Raw genomic sequence first — 24,286 nt, forward strand, 5'->3', positions numbered from 1 at the left:
CATACACACACACACACACACACACACATATATATATATATATATATATATATATACTACTCAAAAGAATTTAAGGGTCAGACGATATTTTCGACATTATTTTCTGAATGTCAATTATATTAGCTAGACCATAATGTCACGCATGGTATTGTTCCATTTTGACGAAAGTGGGTCTAAGCAACCCATAAATAAATTAAAATCCACTGTCATTGACACTGTCGACTAGTTCTAATGGCGAAAACATGCTTACATTTGCACGTAAATTAGGGCGAAAGCGAAAGGTCTGCTAAGTGCCCATAACTTGCTTTTTCACAAAGCGCTTCATTTGCACGCTTTGCATGTGTATTCCATGTTCCCAATGCTGAATTTCCGTATAATTGGAGCTTGCGTTCGTGTACGGTGCACTCCAAATTCGACAATGGTACGACGTCAACTGACTATCGAAGATCGAGGAAGGGCTATTGCTTGGCTTCAGGATGGCAATACGCAAAGAAATGTTGCTCTGAGACTTGGTGTCAGTCAGAGTGTCGTTGGCCGGCTGTAGCAACGGTACCAAGCAACGAATTCTGTTCGAAATCGTCCACGTTCGGGAAGACCCCGAAGCACTACAAATAGAGAGGACCGCTACATCACCAATATGGCTCTACGTCAACGCACAACCACTGCACGCCGATTACGTGACAATCTGTGGACTGCGACTGGAACTCGAGTGTCGGATCAAACCATACGCAATCGTCTGAAAGCCAATAATCTACGCTGCCGTCGACAGGCTGTTCGACCACCACTCCTACCACGTTCTCCAGTTCAAAGACGGTCGGGTTCGTGTCTACAGACGTCCTGGGGAGCGCTTCCCTGACGTTAACGTTAGACAACGTCACCGGTTCGGTGGTGGCAGCGTCATGGTGTGGGGCGGCATCTCTATCCACCACAGGACCCCCCCCCTCTATGTGGTGGATGGCAATCTGAATGGAATCCGCTATCTGAATGAGATTATCTGGCCGTTGGTTCTCCCAGGTTTTCAGCAGATTGGCGGCGGGGCAGTTCTGCAGGATGACAATGCCAGACCCCACCGCGCCAGGGTGGTAACGGACTTTCTTAGACAACAAGGTATCGCCAGGATGGATTGGCCAGCATATTCGCCTGACTTGGCCCCAATAGAGCACGCCTGGGACGAATTAGGCAGGAGAGTTCGGGATAGCCATGCCCCTCCGGCCAACCTTCATGATCTGGGTCAACTTCTTATGGCAGAGTGGCAGGCCATTCCCCAAGAGTTCTTCAGACGTCTGATCAACAGCATGAGGCAACGATGTGTCGAGTGTATTCGTGCCAGGGGTGGATTCACACACTATTAAACGAATGTTCTAATGTGTAAAATCCATGTTTGACAACCTTCAACTTTGACAGCATGTCATGTGACTTTCTTGTATACAGTGACGTTTGTTTGTTTTTTTTGTAAATATGGAACAATAAATTAAATTTTTGGTCCAGTTTACTTCATCAATCTAATACACTCTGAAACTTATTTTGGTTAAAAAATTTTGACCCTTAAATTCTTTTGAGTAGTATATTATATCGAAGGGTTAGTGCCAGAATCACTTATTTCCTTTCCACTTCAATCTGGGAAAACTGCACTGAAAACTTTAGAATGCACTTAAAAATCTGAAACTTAACTTTTGCTTGATATTTTTCTTTTAGATACTAGTGGTTATGTGTTTTCGTATAAAACTTAAAAGTTTTGTCTGCTAATAATAATAGATCATGATGTAATCAAATGAAGAAACATTTAATTTATCCTGGCTCCTGGAACTTGAACATAAACAGCTCCAACCAGCATGCCAGAGCAAGCTATTTTATAAACATTTTTTCTTACCGCCCATCATGTGACACATTGTGTGAAATCTCAAGACAAGAATAATGTTATCCTGCAGTGAGTCCACGTGGCATAGAGTACACTTTCATTTTCGCAGCAGCTCTGAAACACCTAATTGGGTCTGTGTTGTTAATACTGTGAAAATGTACTGGAGGCAGAAAGTAATTGTAAACAATAACAAATTATATCGGGATGGCAGACACAGGCAAGTGTCATGGGTGTTTCCAGCTGTGTACACAGTAATCTTATTCTACACTGAGATGGTGAATCAGGCTCTCTGGTACTGAAGCAGGTTCCTAGAAGCACTTAACAACTCTAGAAAAGCAATTTGTAAAACAAAGCAAAGCCTAAAAACCAGTTATACCAGATATATTTGTTACACAAATTATTACATGAAATGTAAGGTATCATGCCAATTATAACAGATATATTTATTACACTAATTAAACACGAAATGTAAGCTATCAGAGTAAACTGCACCATGTCTGTAGTGTTGAGATACTGACTGAATTAATAATGTTAATTCAACAGTTAAGATAAGTTAATACGTTTAATGATTTTTAATACACACAAATTTACGAAACAAAATGAATACAGGGCCAGTAACTGCATGTATATTCGGCATTTTTCCTTAAACATTTTCATTCGTTGTAAAGTGTTTACGGTTTGACATGTTCGAAAACAAATGTTCCACAACTTAATGATTTAAACAGCAATTTAGAGAGAAACAAAGATACCAATATATTTACAATCAACGTGTAATGATTCGTAGCAGAATGCGCATTTTCGTAGATTTTACACAAATGCACAAAACTCATCGTGTGCAAGATGTTTGCATGTAACATGGGTCAGGTGTTTAGAAGTTATATGTGATTAAAACTTACTAAAATAGCATGAACACAATTCTACTGGCACTTAATTCATTTTGTTCAGTGCATTTTAAATATGCAAGTAATACTACTAAATGTAACTGTCTTGAAACCAAAGTCTATTGATTGATATACTTTAAATTGCACAGGTAGGCACTTCCGTATCCGGGTGGCCAGGGACTGGGCACAAGAGAACCTTGGCTTCTCAACTATACCTCTTTCTTCACAATACAAACTTTTATAATGCATGTCACCCCATAACATGTGTAACAGCAGTGCCCTCTATTCCCACTCCACCCCCAATATAAAATCCTGGCTACCCAAATATGCCGTTAAAGGGACATTCCCGAGTTTTCTGCGTTGTAAGATTAAACTTGTATATTAAATTATTATTTCTTGTTTACATTATCAGTGTCTGTATATTCAATGTATTTCTGGTCATCTTAATATTTGTAAGAAGCCCAAACAGAATTTTGTCTTCAAATAATTTCGTACGTACGAAACAATCATTTTTAGGAAATAAAATGAAATTTAACCTAGTACAAATATAACATCAGAAACACGTTTAATATACAGCCACTAATGTAATTACAGTCGTCAAAAAGTCTCTGTTAGTCGATAACATCTTAACAATTGCAGCAAACTCAGGAATGCCCCTTTTAAGGTTTGACTTGTTGGATATTGGCATGGATGGAAAAGAAATATTTAATGGCATACAAGCACGATATTTTTAAGTCATGGTTATCATACGTCCTCTATGTGAGGTATTTCGACACTTGGGTCTGTAAAATGCAAAATGAAAACTGTTACCAGCATAGTAACTGCTCGAACAAAACAAGGTATCATGTATGTGCACTTCCCCATTGTTAGGATAGTACATACCACACTATTTAATGTACCAGTCCTGGGGACTGGTTGAAGTAAGATAAAAGTCGATGGGTCCACTAAGGGCAATCAATCATATATCCCATCACATCTACCTGTATCACTGAACTATGCTGACATGGGTGATATACTGTATGCGTGTACAGAAATGAACTACTCTACTAGTCTTATCATATATAAATTACAAATACATTACGGTAACTGTAGATTAAAAATAAGACACATTTTCAGGTACAGTTTCATGTTTTGATGGTCAATGTTTTGAACACATTTTAATTTGTTCATTGAATAAAGACTGTTGATTAAACTATTTAATAAATTGGTGTTATAATAATGATAACAGTGAATGCTATTAAGTACAATGAGACAGGTGTATAAATATCTAAATACAGTTTAATGCATTCGTCATCAGCATTGATCTGTTGCGTGATAAGTATGTTTTCTAATGCGGTCGTAGAATGATATACATATACACACACACACACACATATTTTATTTAAACACACTATAGCAGTAACCACTTAGTGATAATGACCAGAGATCCTTCATCACTGGAACATCTGTAATGTTACAATTATTCCAGTTAATGTAGTAATACCAAGATATTTTAGCCCAGAAAATATGAATGTGCACATATATTTCAGCTACTACAATGAACAGTATTTATTTGTAGTATGCATATGTATTTCACAGCATTTACATACAGAGGTCGCATCTTCTAACCAATTAGTTATAATATGAACTACAATGCTTGGCCTTTATCTACTAATTCATGTTCATCTATATGTCAAATATTATATAATGCCTATAAAATATACAATGACTAGAAAAGTTACAATCCTGTGAGGAAGGAAGGAAATGCTTTTATTTAACGACTCATTCAACACATGTTATTTACGGTTATATGGCGGGGGTGGAGGCAGCATGCGTCATTAAATTTTAAGCGCTGATACTGATGGTGATTGAAACAGCTTAAACATCATTGAAAATATAAGTAAATATTTATCTATGATAATAACCTCACCTACCTACACAGTTTAGCCCCCCCCCCCCCCCCCCCCCCCCCCCCCCCAATGCACAATTCACTGCACTCTCCTGTCTGGGGTGTAGTTAAACAAACTTCCCTTCTCTAACATCCTCCTTCTGTTAAATGGTTGTTTAAACAAGGCAAATATCCATACAAAGGGACATAACACCAGTCGTTCCACGGTATCTTTTACCTCTCTCACTCTTCCCGGTAAATTGAATGGTTTAGTTTTTAAGATGGCAAATACCCAGAGAAACAAAGATACACGTATCGAAAGAAAGAAAGAAATGTTTTATTTAACGACGCACTCCACACATTGTATTTACGATTATATGGTGTCAGCCATATCGCTAAGGACCACACAGATATTAAGGAAGGAAATCCGCTGTCGCCACTTCATGACCTACTCTTTTCGATTAGCAGCAAGGGATATTTTATATGCACCATCCCATATACAAGATAGCGCATAGCACGGTTTTTGATGTACCAGTCGTGGTGCAGCTGCTGAAATAGCCCAATGGGCCCACTAACGGGGATCGATCCCAAACCGACTGCGCATCAAGCTAGCCCTTTACCACTGGGCTACGTCTCGCCCCCCCCCCCCCCCCCCCCAATCCTGTGATGATGCTTAAGAAATAATAACTAATTTCTCTCTATGCTAAGAAATAAAAATATTGTGTATGGTCATAAAACATTTATCATCTTTGGGCCGGCATTCTTATTACAATAAACAATTCCCAGGCATTTTGATTTTAAATTGCATCTTAGATTTATTGTTTATATAATATTCAAATTGTCTGCACAATACAAACATAGCTAGTTCATATTGTTTAACTAAGGTTGTTGCATATGGGAGCCATGTTTAAAAAAAAAACGAAGGAATTTTATATTTAATGACACACTAAAAACTACAGGTATGTGGTGTCAAACATGTGGTTAATGACCACAAATATATTTTAGAGGAAGCTAAGGGCAACTATTTTTTATTAGCACCAAGGGATCTTTAATATATGCATGCACCAAGGGATCTTTAATATATGCATCATCCAACAAACAGGATAGTACATATCATGGTCTGCAACATAAGTTGTAAAACACTGGCTGGAACGAGAATAGTCCAATAATTCCACTAACAGGGATTGATCCTAGACTGACCGCACATCAGGCCAACACTTTACTACTGGGCCATGTTCTGCCCCCTAATACACGAGTAACTATTCAAACTAAAATAAGGGAAAATAACTTTCCTTTTTAACCAGTTTCTCTATGTTTCTGGTCGGTTAATATTTTCTCAACTGTGTGTTTCTTCTGTATAATTAAACTCTGCAATCACTTCTGATTAAACTATTTACGTAACCGGCATTTATTCAGCAACTAGTTAACAACACACACATTTTAACACATTCCAGATGTCTAAGCACTGCACACTTCCAGCCCCCCCCCCCCCCCCCCCCCCCAATTATCTGCAGTTCATCTCAGATTCCCCCCCCCCCCCCCCCCCCCCCCCACCCCCCCCCCCCCCCCCCCCCCCCCCCCCCCCCCCCCCCCCCCCCCCCCCCCCCCCCCCCCCCCCCCCCCCCCACCCCCCCCCCCCCCCCCACCAACAGACCGGTCATCGTGATGCTAAACAATTATAGTTACCTCTGCCAGAGTTGTTATTTCTTTATAAGCCAAAACACCCAGCCAGAGATAGTTTACATAAAACATCATTGCTGGATGTAAACACTTAGAGCTAGAATGTGTCATTAGCGTGTCATGCAGTATGGCACCTAGGATTCAACCTTTTCAGACAGTTTACAGCCCACCACAATCTAGTGTTGTAAGCTAACGTGTTATGTCTGTCAGCTATGGGTGATACTATAAAATACTAGAGAGACAGAACAAGGTAGTGCTGAAAACATGGTTTTGGCCTTTTGTGAAAATGGACATAAAAAATACTTGGAGTGTCTCAGATATGACGTTCTAAAACGTTTAACCAGGTTTTTCAATTGTCGTCGAATTCTGTATGTAAACAGTTTTTGTAATATATGTATTTTTCGGTTTGTAACTTATCTTTAATACATATTTTGATATCAGGGCTTTTTCTAAAAATCTATTCTGAGGGATATATATTGGTTCTTACCTTTCAGTGTTGATATCGCTAGAAATAAAAGAGTAAACGATTTTTAAAGAAATTAATTTCTGACATTTGTTTGTGTTGCATATTGACTTTGTGTTATGTTTAACGCTCATGCACATAAAAATAAAAATAAAATACTTTCTCACTGCCTAATCTAAGGTCATGTGTCTCTGTTTTATACAGCACATAGTCCGGAACTTATTTCTTACATGCTTTGTTTAGTTTGTGATGCTGGCACATTTGGTGATGACTGTCGCCAGTTCTGTCACTGGCTGAATGGACCATGCAACTATGAAAATGGTGAATGCACTGGAGGATGTAAACAAAACTGGACTGGGACAACATGCAGTGGTATGGTATAACTCATAACATACAAATCAGTTATCCTAACCGGAGACTAAAACTAGTTCGTTTGTTTCGTTAAACGACACCACTAGAGCACATAGATTTATTAATTTTTGGCTACAAACATTTGGCAATATTTGACACAAAAATACAAATTTGTTTTGTTTAACAAAACCACTAGAGGCACGAAATTGAAAGTTTATTTTGTTTAACGACATCACTAGAGCACTTTTATTTATTAATCGTATGCTACTGGATGTCAAACATTTGCCAATATTTGACAGAAAGATTAAAGTTTGTTTTGTTGAACGACACAAGAAGAACACATTGATTTATTAATATTCTGTTATTGTATGTCACACTCTTGGTAATCTTTTATATGCACTCTTGTCCAGATAGGACAGCAGACAAACAAGGCCTGTTTGGGGTCATGACCTACTTCCCCGTGACCTTGACCTTGGTATGAGTCATAGCCTGGCCATGACATACTTGGAACAGGTGCATATCCGCCCATGACCCTGACCTAGTTAGAGAGACAACGCCATGGTCCTAGTCCAGGCTGGGCTGGATCATACTCGGCTCAGACAAGAGAAATATCCAAACAGGTCAGAACCGCATCAAGTGGGCATTTTATGACGGGGATACGTCCCGCCCCTAATAACCATCAATGTATGCGACTCTCGAAATAGCAAAGCAAAAAATAGCAGAAGCCCACGACCACTTAACTGTTTGTATTGCATTTAACTCCACAGACGAAGAAGAGTGAAATAACGCCTGTAACAATGAGAAATAAATATCTTCTGGGTTTTTGGGGGGTTTTTTACAACATGTATATACAGTTGACACACATTGGATTAAAATCCAATGGTAACAGATGAATGTTATTAGTGTTCATTTCTTTTCATCATTTTCATCCTCATCATCAGTATTATCATCGTCGTCGTTGTCTACTTCGTCCAAATATTCCTCCACCCACGAACGATACTTGTTTAATCTGGAAGGTATCTGCAGTGTTACATCTCTTTTGGGATGCACCAACTGTAGAATGTTCCTCGTGTTGGGGCCTTTGTCGAAATAATGCAAGTAAGTGAGAACGCCAGAGTATGTGTCTTTAAATATCTTCTATTGTAAAGTCTTTATTTTTTTATTTTTTTTCTTCATAGCATTTCCTCTTGCTTTCCAAATTGATTCCCGATTCACGTTCCACCATGAGACGTATGCTTTCGTTTTCTAGATCAGTCAATGACTCTTTATTTCCCGCCTCGCACGTTATAAATTGCAGATGCATCTGCAAGTTGCTACCACCTTTAAGGACCCGACCACACATCTGGATCCTCTTGACTTTTTACAGGTAGGGTTCTACATCATCATCTTCTTCGTCGTCACTTTCGTAGGTGGGTATGCCTGGTAGTTTTCTCTTGAATGCGTTTCTTTACATGATTTGCATGTAGAGCTCTTTCTTTGACAGTCGCTGCAACACTTCTGAGACATTCACCGTTACGTTAGTGGTTTTATACATTCAACCACGCATGTCTCTAAATCATTGGGTTGAAGGTGCCAATGTTCGGGTGTGGTCGGTTTTAAATCCTCCACGAGATTTTAATAGGGCCTGTAGGTAGCTTTCTCAAACTATTGCATGAAATGACGAGTGTTTTCTGGATACATCTGCCATGCCAACGTCAGAACTTGCTGCTTTTCAATGGAGTTGTTGAACGGTGCCAGGTAATGAGTTTCTTCTCTGTGTCGGGTGTTTGTGTGACTTCCTTCCGTGAACAGGTCGGTAATGTGAGAATCTTTATTGGCCATACACATCAAGTTATCCAACACGATGAGATTTCTGACTCCGGGATCCAAATAACAATCCATTTCCATATGCTCGAGTATGCCTTGAACAAAGTTCACTGGAACGGTTGTCCCAATAATGCCATAGAGGGGTTTCCGTCGTTTGTCGAGCCAGCTGATGTGCTGAATCGGTGGGAAGAGTTTATCATCCCATAGCAGTTTGTATACCAAAAATGTTTTTCCACACGAAGTTGGTCCCAACACGATCATGGTGAAGGGATGTAACAATCTTAGGGGATGTTGCTGCTGCTGTTGTGGCTGCGCTGCTGTTGCTGCTGAAGTGGCTGCTGTTGTAGCTGTGGCTGTTGTTGCTGTTGCTGCTGGTGTTGCTGCTGCTGCTGCTGTTGTTCCTGCTTCTGATGATGATGATGGGGAGGTTTATTTTCAGATTCCAAGAGTCCATGTTTATTTTGTATATGCCGAGTTAGGTCGTGGGTCCAAACATATATTTTTTTTCTCACAAATGTGACATGGATTCGTGATCTATTCAAACACTCAACGTAAAATGACGTTGTCTGGCCCGTGTGACCCCTTCTATAGTCTGTTTAGAAATGTTTCTGCCGTTTCTGGGTGTTCCAACCGGTCCCACTTTGTTATTGTTTTTTCCATTTCAGATCGGACGTGTTTTGTTCTACCACCTGTTGCGTTTGGGAGATATTGGGTGTAGAAAATTTGTTCTCTTTCTGTTTTGTTTTTTTCAATGAGGGATCATAAAGTCTAGACATTGATCCACATTGAGCTAGCTTTTCCCGCCTCGCTGAATCTCGTAGTGAGACTGAAATTTGCCTTGTGCTTGCAGTCTGTAGAAAGGGGTCCACTTATCCACGTCGAATGCATACAACTTGTACTGATATGACCTGTTGCTTCTCGTAAGGACTACCTCAAATGACGAACATCATTATCAGTTTACTTATATACCTTCTCAGGCATGCACATAAAGGCATCGTACAGGAGTGTCAGTTTGAATTTGTGTGATATGTATGACCAGTGTAGTTGAGCCAATATATGGTTTGACCCCCGAAATATTGCTACAAAAGTTTTTTTTGTCCTTTTAGGTTTCTTGAGGTGTACATATAAACATACAAAAAATCTTACAGCAAAGTCATATCATGATATGATGACAGCACGTTCCAATAAAACATCCATTATGTCAAAATATATTGTCCTTAAACTTGGCTGAATTTTATCTGAAAGATATCATTATTTGCACTGGCAAAATATTAATTCCTAATGTCATTATGAATAATGCTTCATTGCAAAAATAATGAATGTGAGGTCATAATAGCCAGTGGCATGCAATCCAAGTGTAACAAATGATTCTGCTGCAACCACTTTTTATTGAAAATGTTATAGCGCAAGGATGCAAGGGAATCAATAGATCCACCCAAAAATGATAGCCATAGCTTGGCTTCCCAAATTTCCAGTGATGTCACTTTTTCATCCATAAAATGGTTATGCGGGTTGTCACATGACTCAAGTTGGCATGACCAGCAAGCAGCTGTTCTGCATACATGTCTTCTGCAGGCAGTTGAGCAGTTGCATGGACCACCTTCAGGAGATTGTCAGGGACAGCATTCTGTGTCGATATTATAGGCACTAAATTATTGTCTTCAGCTTCCCATCCTCAGTTTACAGGATCCATGTTACCTTCCTTTCCAATTCATACCATGATCTGATAGTAAACTCGGAGGCAGTGGAATTTGGTTAAATTTGCTGCAATCACTTTTTTATTGAAAATGTTATAGCGCAAGGATGCAATGCAATCTGTAGATCCCCCTCCTCCAAACAGGATAACCATAGGGTGGCTTCCCAAGTTCCCAGTGCCCCTTGTCTGGCCAGGTAAACTGGGATGCACAAGATTTCAGGATATAATTACCTTTAACAAGTTTTTGGAAAGCAGACTTCGGGGTGATTTGGCTTTGTCAATCCTTTTGAATGAGTATATGTATGCAGGGTTTCCACATTTTGGTGATGATTTTCATTCCAACAGATTATAATTCATGCACATTCACATCATCATTTCCCACAAAACCATTTAATATGTTTTTAAACTTCGGTCTGTGGAGAATGGCGAACAGGGAACCATTTTAAAACCTATTTTCTCTAGGTCAGAGAAATCTCTCTTGATTCTTGCTTCAGTTGTTTCCTTGCATTGCATCATTGTATTCTGCAGATATGGGGGAATACATTGTCCATAATTCACGTTGTTCTTCTGTCATTCCACTTCCTCTTGTCAGGCCGTCAGCATCAATGTCTGTTCTATCACCAGGTCTGACCCAAGGCCAGCCCAGAAGTGATCACTGCGTTGAATAGCGTTGAACTCTTGTTCAAACTTCTTAAAAACAAGAGGATGATTTGTCTGAAACTCGTTCATACTTTATAAATAGAGGTAGGTAGACTTTAGATAGTTGAAATGCCCAGCTGCGGCCAAAATCGGCAGACAGTCAGATACAGATTGCAGGTACATTAACCATGACCACTTGCGGTCAGCCTTGGCCAACTTGCTAGCAGTCTGTATCATTATTTGGTAACCAAGCCATAACTGACTGATTTTCGACCTAGCAGAAAGACCAGTCTTCGTTTTCTCCATTTTCCTTTTGCTTTTGGCTATCATTTCAGATGTGCTTATGGACTCCAAAGTCATTACACAAAGAAGTGTACATTTCCTCGGACTGATTTACGAGTAATGGAAACACAGAATCATTATCCATCATGTCTGACACAATCACACGATTAAGACATTTGTCAACAAGAAAATTACCACGGGATGATCCCTGGAATTATTTTCCTTTCAGCATTATGTACCACAGCATTTTCGCCATAAACAACTTCTAGGAAGTTTTTGAGTCTTGTGCCTTTCATCAGTGTACCAATTACTTCAAGTACATTTATAAACGTGTGCCCCTGCGCGTGTTGTAACTTCACCGTGGTACAGGGGTGTAACATTATCTTTGAGAATGGCCAATACAGCACAAATCCCCTTGTTTTCTTCGAGATACAATTGAAATTTTGAGTAAAAGTCAGTATTTATCTGTGATATTTGTATTTTTTGCAGTTCTTTACACTGTTTTTATTTAAATTTTTATATTGATGTTCATCATCACTTTATTTGTTTGCATTACCATAGTTTGACACCCAATAGCCAATGCATTTTTCGTGCTGCGGTGTCGTTAAACTTTCATTAATCCATTCATGAATGTGGGAAAACTGCTGAGCATGAAAACAAAAATGTTCAAGAGACTATTATTTGATGCATTGCTGATAATTTCGTGCATTGCTGATAATTTCGGATGCCTTCCAATACAAAGCAACATTAAAAGGGTAATCCGGTGTGGATGAAATACACGTCTTGTCTCCAGGGTACATGTCTATCATGGGCCAGAAAACGACAGAAGACTGACCAGGATGAACATACCCTTGATGGACAATATGCACCATGCTCTGCCTATTTGGTGTCAGCTTATGGAATTGAACAACAGTTTCCATAACATATCTACTAGCCTATCATAATCACTGAGTTTGAGAAGTTCTTTAAATTTGACGTTGCAGCAGACAGAGTTAGTAAAACAGTAGTCTGATATCTTGATATTTGGCTTTCCTGTTATGTTTAAATCCGACAGATTTGTTTCTTGGTACAATGTGATTAGTCTTCTTTACTGGTGTTAGTGTGACAAGCATGAAATGGCCCTTTTCTATATATTGTGAGGATATTGTGGTCAGTGTTGTCTGCAGTGAATAACAATGTTGTATCTAACAGGTCAATATCTTTGTCTAGAACATCTGGGGCAACAACATTTTCAAACTGTTGCACTTCACCATAGGATGAGATAAACCCCATTTCAGAAAGAGTGTCTATAAGAAATCGAGATCGATGGGGCATCTGGGCAGCAAATCTTATCTCTAATGGCACCACAAAAGCACTTGGCCTAACAACTTTAATAATTAACTGACCAATCGTTGCCACTTTTCTCTGAATATCTTTTCCAATAAATAGCAACTCCAGCATCGTATGAAGGGTGTTTGGAATGAATTTCAAAGCAGAATCCAGTTTCAGCATATGATTATCTGGATACTGGTCAGTAACAGAAGCATCATTGGTTTTTATGTCACTTTTGACTGGCAGCAGTTTCAAGTATTGCTCTCTTTTGTGATTCCTCATCACTTTCCTTAACACTTTGGAAGTAAGACCGATGTATTTCTCCTCCCAAGCATAAATCTCGTTGTGTCATCGTGCGAGCTCCCAAGAAACATCATGACCAAAATATTCCCCATACCATCTACCAGTGCCATGACTAAAAATCATAGGGACACGTCCAGGGATGCATCCTGTTATTCACGTTTTTATTGAAAAAATGAAAAAAATAGCGCACAAGTATCCGAAACATTTAATGTCTACACATTGTTCATACAGCAACATCTTGGAGAGTCTGTAATTGTCCATCACTGGATGGTCCATCTTCTTCCATCAGTAGGTGCGTCAACCACAGCAGAAGCACATGACGGTATCGTGGTTTCCAGTGTAGTAGAAACCGGCCTTGGCGAGTTCCTTTGGATTTGCATGTCATTGTATGGACCACCGAGCATAGGGTATCAGTAGTTCATAGAAATGTCTCATTTGGTGACCATGACATACCATGTAACTCATCTTCGTCGTCAGCATCGTAGGATAAATCAGTCTGGATTTATTTCACGAGCAGCATCCGTCTGATCTGTGGGTTCATCCACGAGTTCGCCGTCTTCATTTTCATCCCCTATTTCGCGTGTAGCATCCATCTGATCTGTGGGTTCATCCACGTGTTTGCCATCTTCATTTCCATCCCCTATGTCGCGTGTAGCATCCCTTTCATCCATATAATGAGTACCCTTCGTCTCTCTTATTTGGTAGTCACTCTTTTACATTTCATTGTATGACATCATCTTCGTCACTACTGCTGCTACTAACACTGTTCGAATATCCTGATGCCATCTTCATTCCAGATAGAGTTCAACAAGACACAAGAATGTCATTGAAAAAAAGTGTGCTCTCTTAGAGTTCTCAAGCCTGAATGAACCATGGGAAAGAAAAACAATACATATATACCATTAGTTCAGTCCTACCAGGATCAATAATTACTCCATTGACATCCATTCGGATTACAAAAGTTGCACTGCATGAATCCTATATGGTTTTCCTGCCTTTCAAATTCTGCCATTGGTCGAGGTAAAGAAAAATCACTTTCCTTGAAGGCTTGATCGCGTCAACACCCCAGCCCGGCATTTGTGTACGCTCACATACATGTGAGAATAACTTCTCCTCTTTCCTTTCCTTTAAAACCGCTATTGTTTCGTGAATTTGATGAGCACACGAAGACAGTTCGACCCACTGTTTTAAGTTTATAGCGATGCCTCGTTTGGTGGGGAATAGTTTTCCGCATTATCAATGACACATTTCTGGATATATCAAACGTTCTTGGTCCATGGCTGGGTTATAACGTATACATTTTTTTCCAATTTCTATTTGGCATCGCGATTTTTCAGCCTGTTCAGGGCCTGGTGAATGTCCCGATTTCATCTTCTTTCAAAATAAAAAAACAACAGGCCACAAAAATGTGAAATGTCATCAACCTCTGAAGCAAACTGGACGTAGATCTTGTCTGTGGAATTTTCGGTAAGTGAAAGAAAATACTAAGAAAATACCCCTTTTTATAACTTATGATTTGTCTAAGTAGCCTAAGGCCAAACTCGATCAGGGTCAGTCCAAAGCCACAGCAGGTGTGGGGGAGCCTGAATAGGTCATGGTCACGGGACAGGCATTGTCCCCCTAACTTGGTCAGCGTCATGGGCGGACACGCACATGTCCCAAGTATGTCATGGTCAGCCTATGTCTCATATCAAGGAAACGGTCACGGGAAAAGTAGGTCAAAACTCCAAACAGGCCTTGTTACTAATATCACGCTCTTGCTGTACTAGTCATGTGGCACTAGTTTGGATGGGAAAATTCCAAATAGAGAATGGGTCATCCGGGGTGATTAGATCCTATGACACAAACACATTAGGAAAGTGTTTACTGGCTGAGCTAGATCTTGCTTCCCTATTAACAACAATTAAAGTAGAGTGTTTTATTTAACGACACCACCATCACAACACATTGATATATTAATCATCGGCTATTGGATGTGACACATTTGGTAATTTCGACTTATAGTCTTAGATAGGAAACCTGCTACATGTTTCCATTAGTAGCGAGGGGTATTTTATATGCACTATCCAGCAGACAGGATAGCACACACCACGGTCTTTGATATGCTAGTCGTGGTACCAGTATGAAACAATGCCGTTATTTTGTAGTCTTGCGTTTTCAGAGTGTCATTCTGATCACTATGGCCCTCTGTGTGCAAAATCTTGCTCCAGCAGATACTGTGATGAATCACTTGGTAAATCGCCATGTGATAAACAGACTGAAAGATGTGATAACGGATGTACAGCAGGATGGATGGAATCAGACTGTACAAAGGGTAAGATGTAGTCCACATTTCTGTTACAATATGGTGTATAGAGACAATGTTTTAAAGGCAGTAAAAAATTACTTCACTTGATAGTGATATTTGTATGTTTTTTGCATAGTTCTTTACACTGTGTTTTTATTTAATGGTTGACTTTTTAACTTGATGATGTTCATCACTTAAGTTTTGCATTTACCATAGCTTGACACCCATTAGCTGATGTATGTTTCGTGCTGAAATGTCGTTAAACATGTATTCATTCATCAAGACGATTAGCCAGTCAGAACAACTAAACCATGTTCATCTTCAACAATCGCACTCATCCTGATCAAAACTAGACTCTACTTCCACTTTATATCTGACACAAGCTGGAGTAACTATCTACGTTGGCTACAGTGTTTTTGTTTTGGGTTGGGGGGTTTTCGGGGGGGGGGGGTTATTGGTCTTTGGGGGGTTGGTGTTGGTGTTGGTGTTGGTGTTGGTGTTGGTGTTGATTTTTGTTTGTTTTGGGGGTTTTTGTGGGGTAGTGTTTCCTTTGTTTAGCAATGGAGTGCTGAATCAAAAGGACACCTACATTAAGTATACTAACAATCACTATAAAAAAGTAATGTTCCTCAAGAAACATGCAACCAATAAGATATTAGATCTTCAACACTAAAATGATATAACTTCATTAGGGCTCTAAACCCTAACAAAAACAATCGTTATCATAGGCATACGCGACAACACATGACCATGTTGGGTTTTGTTTGTTTGTTTGTTTGGAATGTTTATTTTTTTATTTGTTTGTAAATAAAGTCAACACTGTCATTGGTTTCACGTAAGAAGAAAGGTAAAGGTGGTTTGGAAATAACCATAAATAAAAAACTATTTCTGAGTGCCATTTGGAAAACATTCCACTCAGAAATAAATAACTTGCAGTAAATTCCATATTATGAAAAAAAGGCGTACCGTGGCTTTCGGGGACGACTATAGGTGGTAGGAAATAGATTATCCTCATAATGTAAAGAGATTGTAGTTTGTGAAGAGAACCCTTTTAGTTATTAAAATAGCATTTTCTCTCTTACAATATATTCAGTGCAACGGTAATCAAATGTGTGTAATAGTTTACGTTAGGTTCTAATTTACTATAATTTCGTAAATATCAATTTCTCTTCCAACAATAGAATACAAATAGAAATAATTGGCTTCAAGTTAATCCAAAATGAATATATTAATTTAATGTTGTATAAGATGGTTTATACTTGTTGTGCGTTTGTGGTGGGGTTTTTGTTTTGTTATTTTGGGGTTGTAGTTTTTTTCCCTGTCAAGATGTATTACATTCGAGTAGACTAATTTGATTATGTCTTACTGGTTACAACTCCAGAATAGTTCCATTTATTCACATTATCACAAGAGGTCTTTGTTTATTATTTTTTCAGAATGTGCAAACTTTACATATGGTTTGCAGTGTGCAAGCGAAAATGTTTTGGAACCTCGTCTTGTGATCACGTAACTGGGAAATGTGATGATGGCTGTGATCGAGGATATCAGAGTGAAGACTGTACAGCGAGTATGTATTCAATATTAGACGTGTGTACCAAAAACGTTGTTTATTCGACTACTTATAACTCACTTATTCACCAAATATTTGGACCAAGGACTAAAATAAACGTGCCTATAACTCGCCCACGCAATACGTACATACGATAATTGCTGATACTATTTCATATTTTGAACCTATGCATGATTTTTTCATCTTTTTGGTGAAACTCTTCCACATTTATTCATTTTTCATCATTTTAGATGAAGTAACAGACTTGACAGCTGTGGTGGCATTACTCAGTGGGGCAGGGTATCCTGACCTTTCACCAGCACTATTATGAGTACATGTTATGATATCTGTACCTATTCTAATAATGTCGTCGGAAGTTGCTGTCCTCCTACAGACGCCCCATTAGATAGATATTCATAGAATCGTCCACCAATTTGTCTAAATGCCCATTAAACTCTCCATTGTGACGAAATACGGCTTTGATCATGTATTAAGATTTTGTCATTCAGATTTACAGCATATGGCATGACAGAACACTGTATGGTATTCATGCACATACATGCAAGTGTATGCTTCATGGAAGAACTTTCTATCGTTTTGTCTTTTGCAAATTTGAAAAAAAAGACATTCACAAAATAGCACCAATATTAAAAGTATGTGATATATTTACACTCTGATTTTAGTTTGTTCACAGGAATAATGACACTATCAAATGAATCAATGTTTTTAAGGTTGCGATTCGAAGCATTATGGTGTGAATTGTGAATCACTGTGTGAAGACAGACACTGCAATGGGGAACAACTCTGTCACACTGAACTGGGATACTGTAATGGTGGATGTCTCACAGGGTGGACTGGACTTACCTGTGTTGAAGGTAATGGTTTTCTCGTTTTCACTTTTTAATTAGTAATTTCATATATTTGATGAGCTGTGAAAACTGCATAACAAACTAATGGTCAGGTTTGAAAGCTAAATAAAAGGAAAACATTTACATACCACTTTAGTGCTTACGTTGTGAATATAAAGACCAAATGGTACCCCACACACACACACAAATTTCCTAAATTTCAAGAAACAAGGCTACCACTACTACTAACCTTATACGATAAGAGTAAAACATTCACATAACATTTTAATGATTACATTTCGAATATTAAATATTTATTAGGGACAAAAATGGTATAGGCTAAACATACAAATCATTCTCTCTCTCTCTCTCTCTCTCTCTCTCTCTCTCTCTCTGTGTGTGTGGGTGAGGGTGTGGGTGTAGGTGTGTGGGTCTAGTCTGATGAAGCAAAGTGTGTGTGTGTCTAGTTTGATGAAGCAAAGTGTGTGTGTGTGTCTAGTTTGATGAAGCAAAGTGTGTGTGTGTCTAGTTTGATGAAGCAAAGTGTGTGTGTGTCTAGTTTGATGAAGCAAAGTGTGTGTGTGTGTGTCTAGTTTGATGAAGCAAAGTTACAACTACCGCTAACCTTGCATGATAACATCTCTGTGAAGCATCTGTTACTAGGATACATTGTGACCGACATTGATTCCTATTACTGTATATATTTCCCAGTTGTCTCTTGTCCCGAGGACAACAGAGATTCTATCATCATTGCTCTTGCCGTGGTCGCAGCCATTCTCTTTATATTGCTCATTATAGGAGCTGTGTGGTAAGTGACTTGGTATCATTCAACAATTATGTACTTGTGTATGAAGATACGATGAATGCCTATTTTATAAAGTATTACGCGTCTCGGAGGTGTGGTGTTTCAGCCATTCTAAACAATCTTGTTCTTGTACTTTCCTTTGTTTACCCATAAAACCAGATGCACTGTGTATTATGGGGTATCGTTACATATTCAGTCATTCGTTCATGGTTTATAGGGACATTCCTGAGTTTGCTGCACTTTTTAAGATGTCATCGACTACCAGAGACTTTTTAACGATTGTAATTGCATATCAAATATATTTTTCTGCATAAAGTATTAGTGGCTGTATATCAAACGTGTTTCAAATCGTTCGAATATTTGTACTATATTAAATTTCCTTTTATTTCTTAAAATGTAGTTTTTTCGTACGTACGAAATTATTTGAAGATAAAATCTAGTTTGGGCTTCTTAGAAATATTAAGACGACCAGAAACATTGGATATACAGACACTGATATTCTAAACAAGAAAATATATTTAATATGTAAGTTTAATCGTAGAAATAGTTTATTAGTCGGAAACATCTTATAATGGAGCAAACTCAGGAATGTCCCTTTAAGTTATCAGCCATAAGAATGGTTGTTACTGGGTTCATATCAATGGGTTTTAATGGCTTAAATGGAATCTGGAAGCCTACTACACTGATCGTTTTCCTAGACAGACACACCGGCCTCGGTGGCGCAGTGGTTAAGCCATCGAACTACATGCTGGTAGGTACTGGGTCCGGATCCCAGTCGAGGCATGGGATTTGTAATCCAGATACCGACTCCAAACCCTGAGTGAATTCCGCAAGGCTCAATGGGTAGGAGTAAACCACTTGCACCGACCAGTGATCCATAACTGGTTCAGGAAAGGTCATGGTTTTTGCTATCCTGCCTGTGGGAAGCGAAAATAAAAGAACCCTTGCTGTCTGTCGTAAAAGAGTAGCCTATGTGGCGACAGCGGGTTTCCTCTGTAAAAAACAGTGTCAATGACCATATGTTTGACGTCCAATAGCCGATGATAAGATAAAACAATGAATGTGCTCTAGTGGCGTCGTTAAATAAAACAAACTTTATTCTTCTTCTTTTTTTGGACAGACATTTTCTTTTTGTCATTTCAGATTAAACATATTGTATGCGCTAATGCAAAGTTGAGTCAGTTCTACTGATATTCATACAGCAGTTAAAGCTCAGTTAATACATTGTGCAGTACGAAAGATTCAGTAGCGTTCAGTTTTCTGTATGTAATTGTAGGCACCTTACCGGCCTCGGTGGCTTCGTAGTAGGCCATCGGTCTACAGGCTGGTAGGTACTGGGTTCGGATCCCAGTCAAAGCATGGGAATTTTAATCCAGATACCGACTCCAAACCCTGAGTGAGTGCTCCGCAAGGCTCAATGGGTAGGTGTAAACCACTTGCACCGACCAGTGATCCATAACTGGTTAAACAAAGGCCATGGTTTGTGCTATCCTGCCTGTGGGAAGCGCAAATAAAAGATCCCTTGCTGCTAATCGGAAGAGTAGCCCATGTAGTGGCGACAGCGGGTTTTCTCTCAAAATCTGTGTGGTCCTTAACCATATGTCTGACGCCATATAACCGTAAATAAAATGTGTTGAGTGCGTCGTTAAATAAAACACTTCTTTCTTTCTTTTTTGTAGGCACTTTAGAAGTCGGAATTCTCAACACAACAACGCCTCACGTTCATTTATTTATTCCACGTCACGTGGTCGAACGGAAGCAGAGCCGAGTGGCCTTGACAGTGGGAGTGGCTATGTTAATGGAGGCCAAACCAATGAATATGAACAGATCGATGTATTAAACTCGCCACAAAATGATTATGATAAAATAACAGGCGTTTAGATACATATAAATGACATACGTTTTCGTTTTATCCTGTTTTGTTTTGGGGTTGTTGTTGTTTAGTTGTTGTTATTGTCAAACGGATGAGATTATTCTTTGGCTAGCTCTAGACAACAAAATATTACTATAAAATATTTAAAGGCTTATCAGATATCATATGGTAACGCCAGATCAATCATATAAGAAATATATGATTGTGTCCATTTGTGGCCACAAAATGCCCAAAATGGCAACTTTGCCTTACGTAGGTTCAATAAGACTGCTATTTGTGGAATCAGCACCAATTTGTACATAAAGTAGGCTTTTCAAACTTTCCTTACCTAAAAGTCTGATTAAAGTCATATACCTCCTTAATCTGTATTTTTGTGCATAAAATATCTATGGCTGTGCATTAAAGTTGTTACTGATCGTTCCAGTGTTTGTATTAGAGTCAAACTTCATTTTGTTTCCTAATATACAAAATTATTGAACTGAACGGGGTTGACTTTTGGTTGCGTCTTTATCTCAGTTTTAGGGTTAACATTCAAACTCCTCTAAATCGGACACCCTAAAAACCATTTAAACAGTCCGGTTTTAAGAGGTATCTGCTTTAGGGAGGCTCTCTTCTGCACATATAATTAAAAAGAGACCACGAAAAACGTCCGGATTTGAGGGAATTCCGGTTTATAGACGGTCCGGTTTTGAGAGGTTTCACTGTAATTGAAAACATCTTACAATGTCTTGATACCCAATAACCGATGTATTTTTCGTGCTGAGGTGTCGTTAAACATCCATCCATGCATTCATGCCTTACAATGTCATTAAACACAGGACAGTATCTTTAATACTTAATCACGCCTTAGCCCTTTTATCACATATAAACAAGATAGGGCTCGAGAAAAGCCGAGCTACTAATATAATATCATTACTGTAAATACGTGTTCATGTACCATTACGTTCATGTGAGTGACCTACATAACAGTTGTAAATATGGGTTAGGTAGAATAAAATGTGTTTTGAATCACTTAACTATTCTCGTTTTTAAATTGTTCTCATGTTTAGTGATTGAACGCATTCTACAATGAATACCGGCAGACCCAGTTTAATCCCTCGTTTGGGTGTATTTATGAAACCGGTTTAACTTTAAGTGTAAACTGAAACGAATATAGACGCGCGGCCTGGTCTACGTGTAACGTTAACTCCTGCTCTAAGCTAAACGTCTATGATTTAAAAAAAATAAAACATTCTAGAAGTACTAATTGAAAATGTGTGCATAATATCAAGGAGATAGAAATAATTGTGAGTAACAGTACATACAGTGGGTTTTTGTTGTCATATGCGTTCATCTGATTGTGTTGATCATCACTTAATGTTTTGCCTTTACCATAGTTTGTCACCCACTAATCGATATATGTTTCGTGCTGGGTTGTCGTTAAACATATATTCTTATCTATTATATTCATCTGGTTGTATGCATGCAGTTATATACATGTATGTGTATATTTAGGTTCGATTCCTACCGATGGACACTAAATGTTTTTTGTTTTTTTTTACATTATTTCATTATTACTTCATGCTTCCACTGGAGATGTCAAATGTTTAAACTTGCTCACAGTTTTTTTAATAACCTAACAGGCAAAAGAAACGTATCACCCATGATGATTATTTTACTGACAGGAATCATTTTCCAATGTCTTTACAAAACAGCATTGTCATATTCATAGTAGACTTGCCATAAAGCCGAGCGAAAGAGATATGGGGTCAAAATTAAACATTACACAGAGTCCCTTCAAAAGGTGCTTCTAAAGTCAAATCATGGGACAAGACATGTCTTCAGTAGCGTATGTGGACACCCCGTGCATCAATACACGCCAAAACACGTCTCCTCATGGATGTCGTCAGTCGCCGGATGACGTCAGCAGGAATTCTGCGCCAAACATCCAACAAAACCTGTTCAAGCTGCTGTCGATTTGCTGGGGGAGGTACGCGTTGTCTCAGCTGTCGATCAAGATGATCCCGAGATGCTCTATGGGATTCATGTCTGGAGAACATGATGGCCAAGGCAATACGTTGAAGTTAGCGTTGTTGAGATAATCCTGAACAAGTCTGGCTGTATGAGGTCGTGCATTGTCCTGCTGCAAAAGGGTACCCCTAGGCTGTTGAAGCAAGAATGGCACTACAACAGGTCGCAACACTTGATCCCTGTATCTTTGACCAGTCAGATTTCCACGGATGATGAGAAGCCTTGTTGTCCGTTGACCGCAAATACCGCCCCATACCATGACGCCGCCTGCACCAAAAGGGTGCACATCTTGGATGCAGTTTGGCGCCAGTCGCTCTCCCCTACGTCGATAAATACGAACTCGGTCATCATTTCGGAACATGTTGAAGCGACTTTCATCCGTGATCAGCAACCTTTCCCAATCACGCCGCTGCCACTAGCGTACAGTTCGTGCCCATTGTAGCCTGCGTTGACGGTGTAGAGGGGTCAAGACCATTCCACGGAAAGGACGGAAGCTCTGATACCAGACCTGCGGAGTCATCGTCAGGCTGTTCGTCTGCTGATGGGGTGTCCCAGTGCCGTCGCCGCCGTTGACATTGCCGTCACGAATCGGTTTCGCAGGTGGATTGTCCGGATGTAGCGGTCTTCAACTGGCGTTGTGACCTTTAGTCTTCCCGATCGTGCACTGTCTTGGGCCTGGCCTGTCTCCTCATAACGGCTCGACAAGTTGCTGATGGCGGCTTGACTGCAGTTGAAGGTTCTTGCAAACTGCCGTTGAGAGGTCCCATATCGGCCATACCGATAGCTCTGTTGCGTTCTGCTTGGGTAAGTCTTGGCATCTCTCTGATGTTCTGTTCTGATGATACTGCTTCCTTGCGTTGTCCCACACCGGTAATTATGCAACAATCATGCACGAGCATTTTTAACAAATTCAAATTATGCTCTTGTTCACAGTTTTCATGACTGCACGAAATTAACTAAATCCGGCAATAGTGACTTTTCGGAAACACAGGGTGTGTTTTGGCGAATGTTTTCTCATTACTTTCAAACTTATTGCAGTATCTTTAATTCAGATACACTTATTTTAAAAGTGATAAGTTTCTTTTGCCTGTTAGTTTATATGTTATGTTTAATTTTCCCATGAACGATGGCTATGGTCTGGTCGAAATAAAGAATGAATGAAAGGAAATCTTGATCATTTACAAACTGGTTCATTTATCAGTTAGCTGCCAAGTTTTAGTTATTGTTTCGGGCTGTTGTTGTTGTTGTTGTTTTTGGGTTTTTTGTTGTTGTTTTTGTTGTTTGTTTGTTTTTTGGTGGTTTTTTTTTTTTTTTTTTTTTTTTTTTTGTTGTTGTTTTTGGGTTTTTTGTTGTTGTTTGGGGGTGTTTTTTTGTGTGTTTTTTTGTTGTTGTTGTTTTTTTGGAGGGGAGGGGGGTGTATACCCACATAACGTGTTATATAGTTGGGGTTTATTTTCTCATTATCAATTTGTATTATTATTTTATTTTATTTTATTTTATTTTTATTATTATTTATTTGATTTTATTTGTTCATTTATTTATTTATTTATTAATTTATTATGATTTTATTGTTGTAAGTTTTTATAATTTTATTTTACCTATTTATTTGTGTTTAGTTTTCTTACGCACGTGATGGGTTTATATTTAATATCTTCTTTATTACTACCCAGGGGGCGGGACGTAGCCCAGTGATAAACGCATTCGCTTGGTGCGCGGTCGGTCTAGGATCGATCCCCGTCAGTGGGACCATTGGGCTATTTCTCGCTCCAAAGACCGT

The 24,286-nt window shown here is 39.1% G+C and overlaps 2 protein-coding genes across 2 annotated transcripts in view; both read left to right on the forward strand.

The window, feature by feature from the left end:
• Window positions 1-7,581, forward strand: part of LOC121387152 — a 14,709-nt gene extending 7,128 nt beyond the window's left edge. The window contains exons 4-5 of the mRNA XM_041518177.1: window positions 6,993-7,121; window positions 7,511-7,581. Of these exons, the coding sequence (XP_041374111.1) occupies window positions 6,993-7,121; window positions 7,511-7,581 (200 nt within the window). The remainder of the gene's footprint in view (window positions 1-6,992; window positions 7,122-7,510) is intronic.
• A 7,844-nt stretch (window positions 7,582-15,425) lies between these two features.
• LOC121387153 (multiple epidermal growth factor-like domains protein 10) lies at window positions 15,426-20,915 on the forward strand. The gene is made up of 4 exons (XM_041518179.1): window positions 15,426-15,451; window positions 16,861-16,991; window positions 17,705-17,848; window positions 20,306-20,915. The coding sequence occupies exons 1-4, from the start codon at window positions 15,426-15,428 to the stop codon at window positions 20,464-20,466; spliced, it is 462 nt and encodes a 153-aa protein (XP_041374113.1). The 3' UTR covers window positions 20,467-20,915.
• The last annotated feature ends 3,371 nt before the right edge of the window (window positions 20,916-24,286 follow it).

The sequence above is a fragment of the Gigantopelta aegis genome, chromosome 13 (genome assembly GCF_016097555.1).
Source record: "Gigantopelta aegis isolate Gae_Host chromosome 13, Gae_host_genome, whole genome shotgun sequence".
NCBI lineage: Eukaryota > Metazoa > Mollusca > Gastropoda > Neomphalida > Peltospiridae > Gigantopelta > Gigantopelta aegis.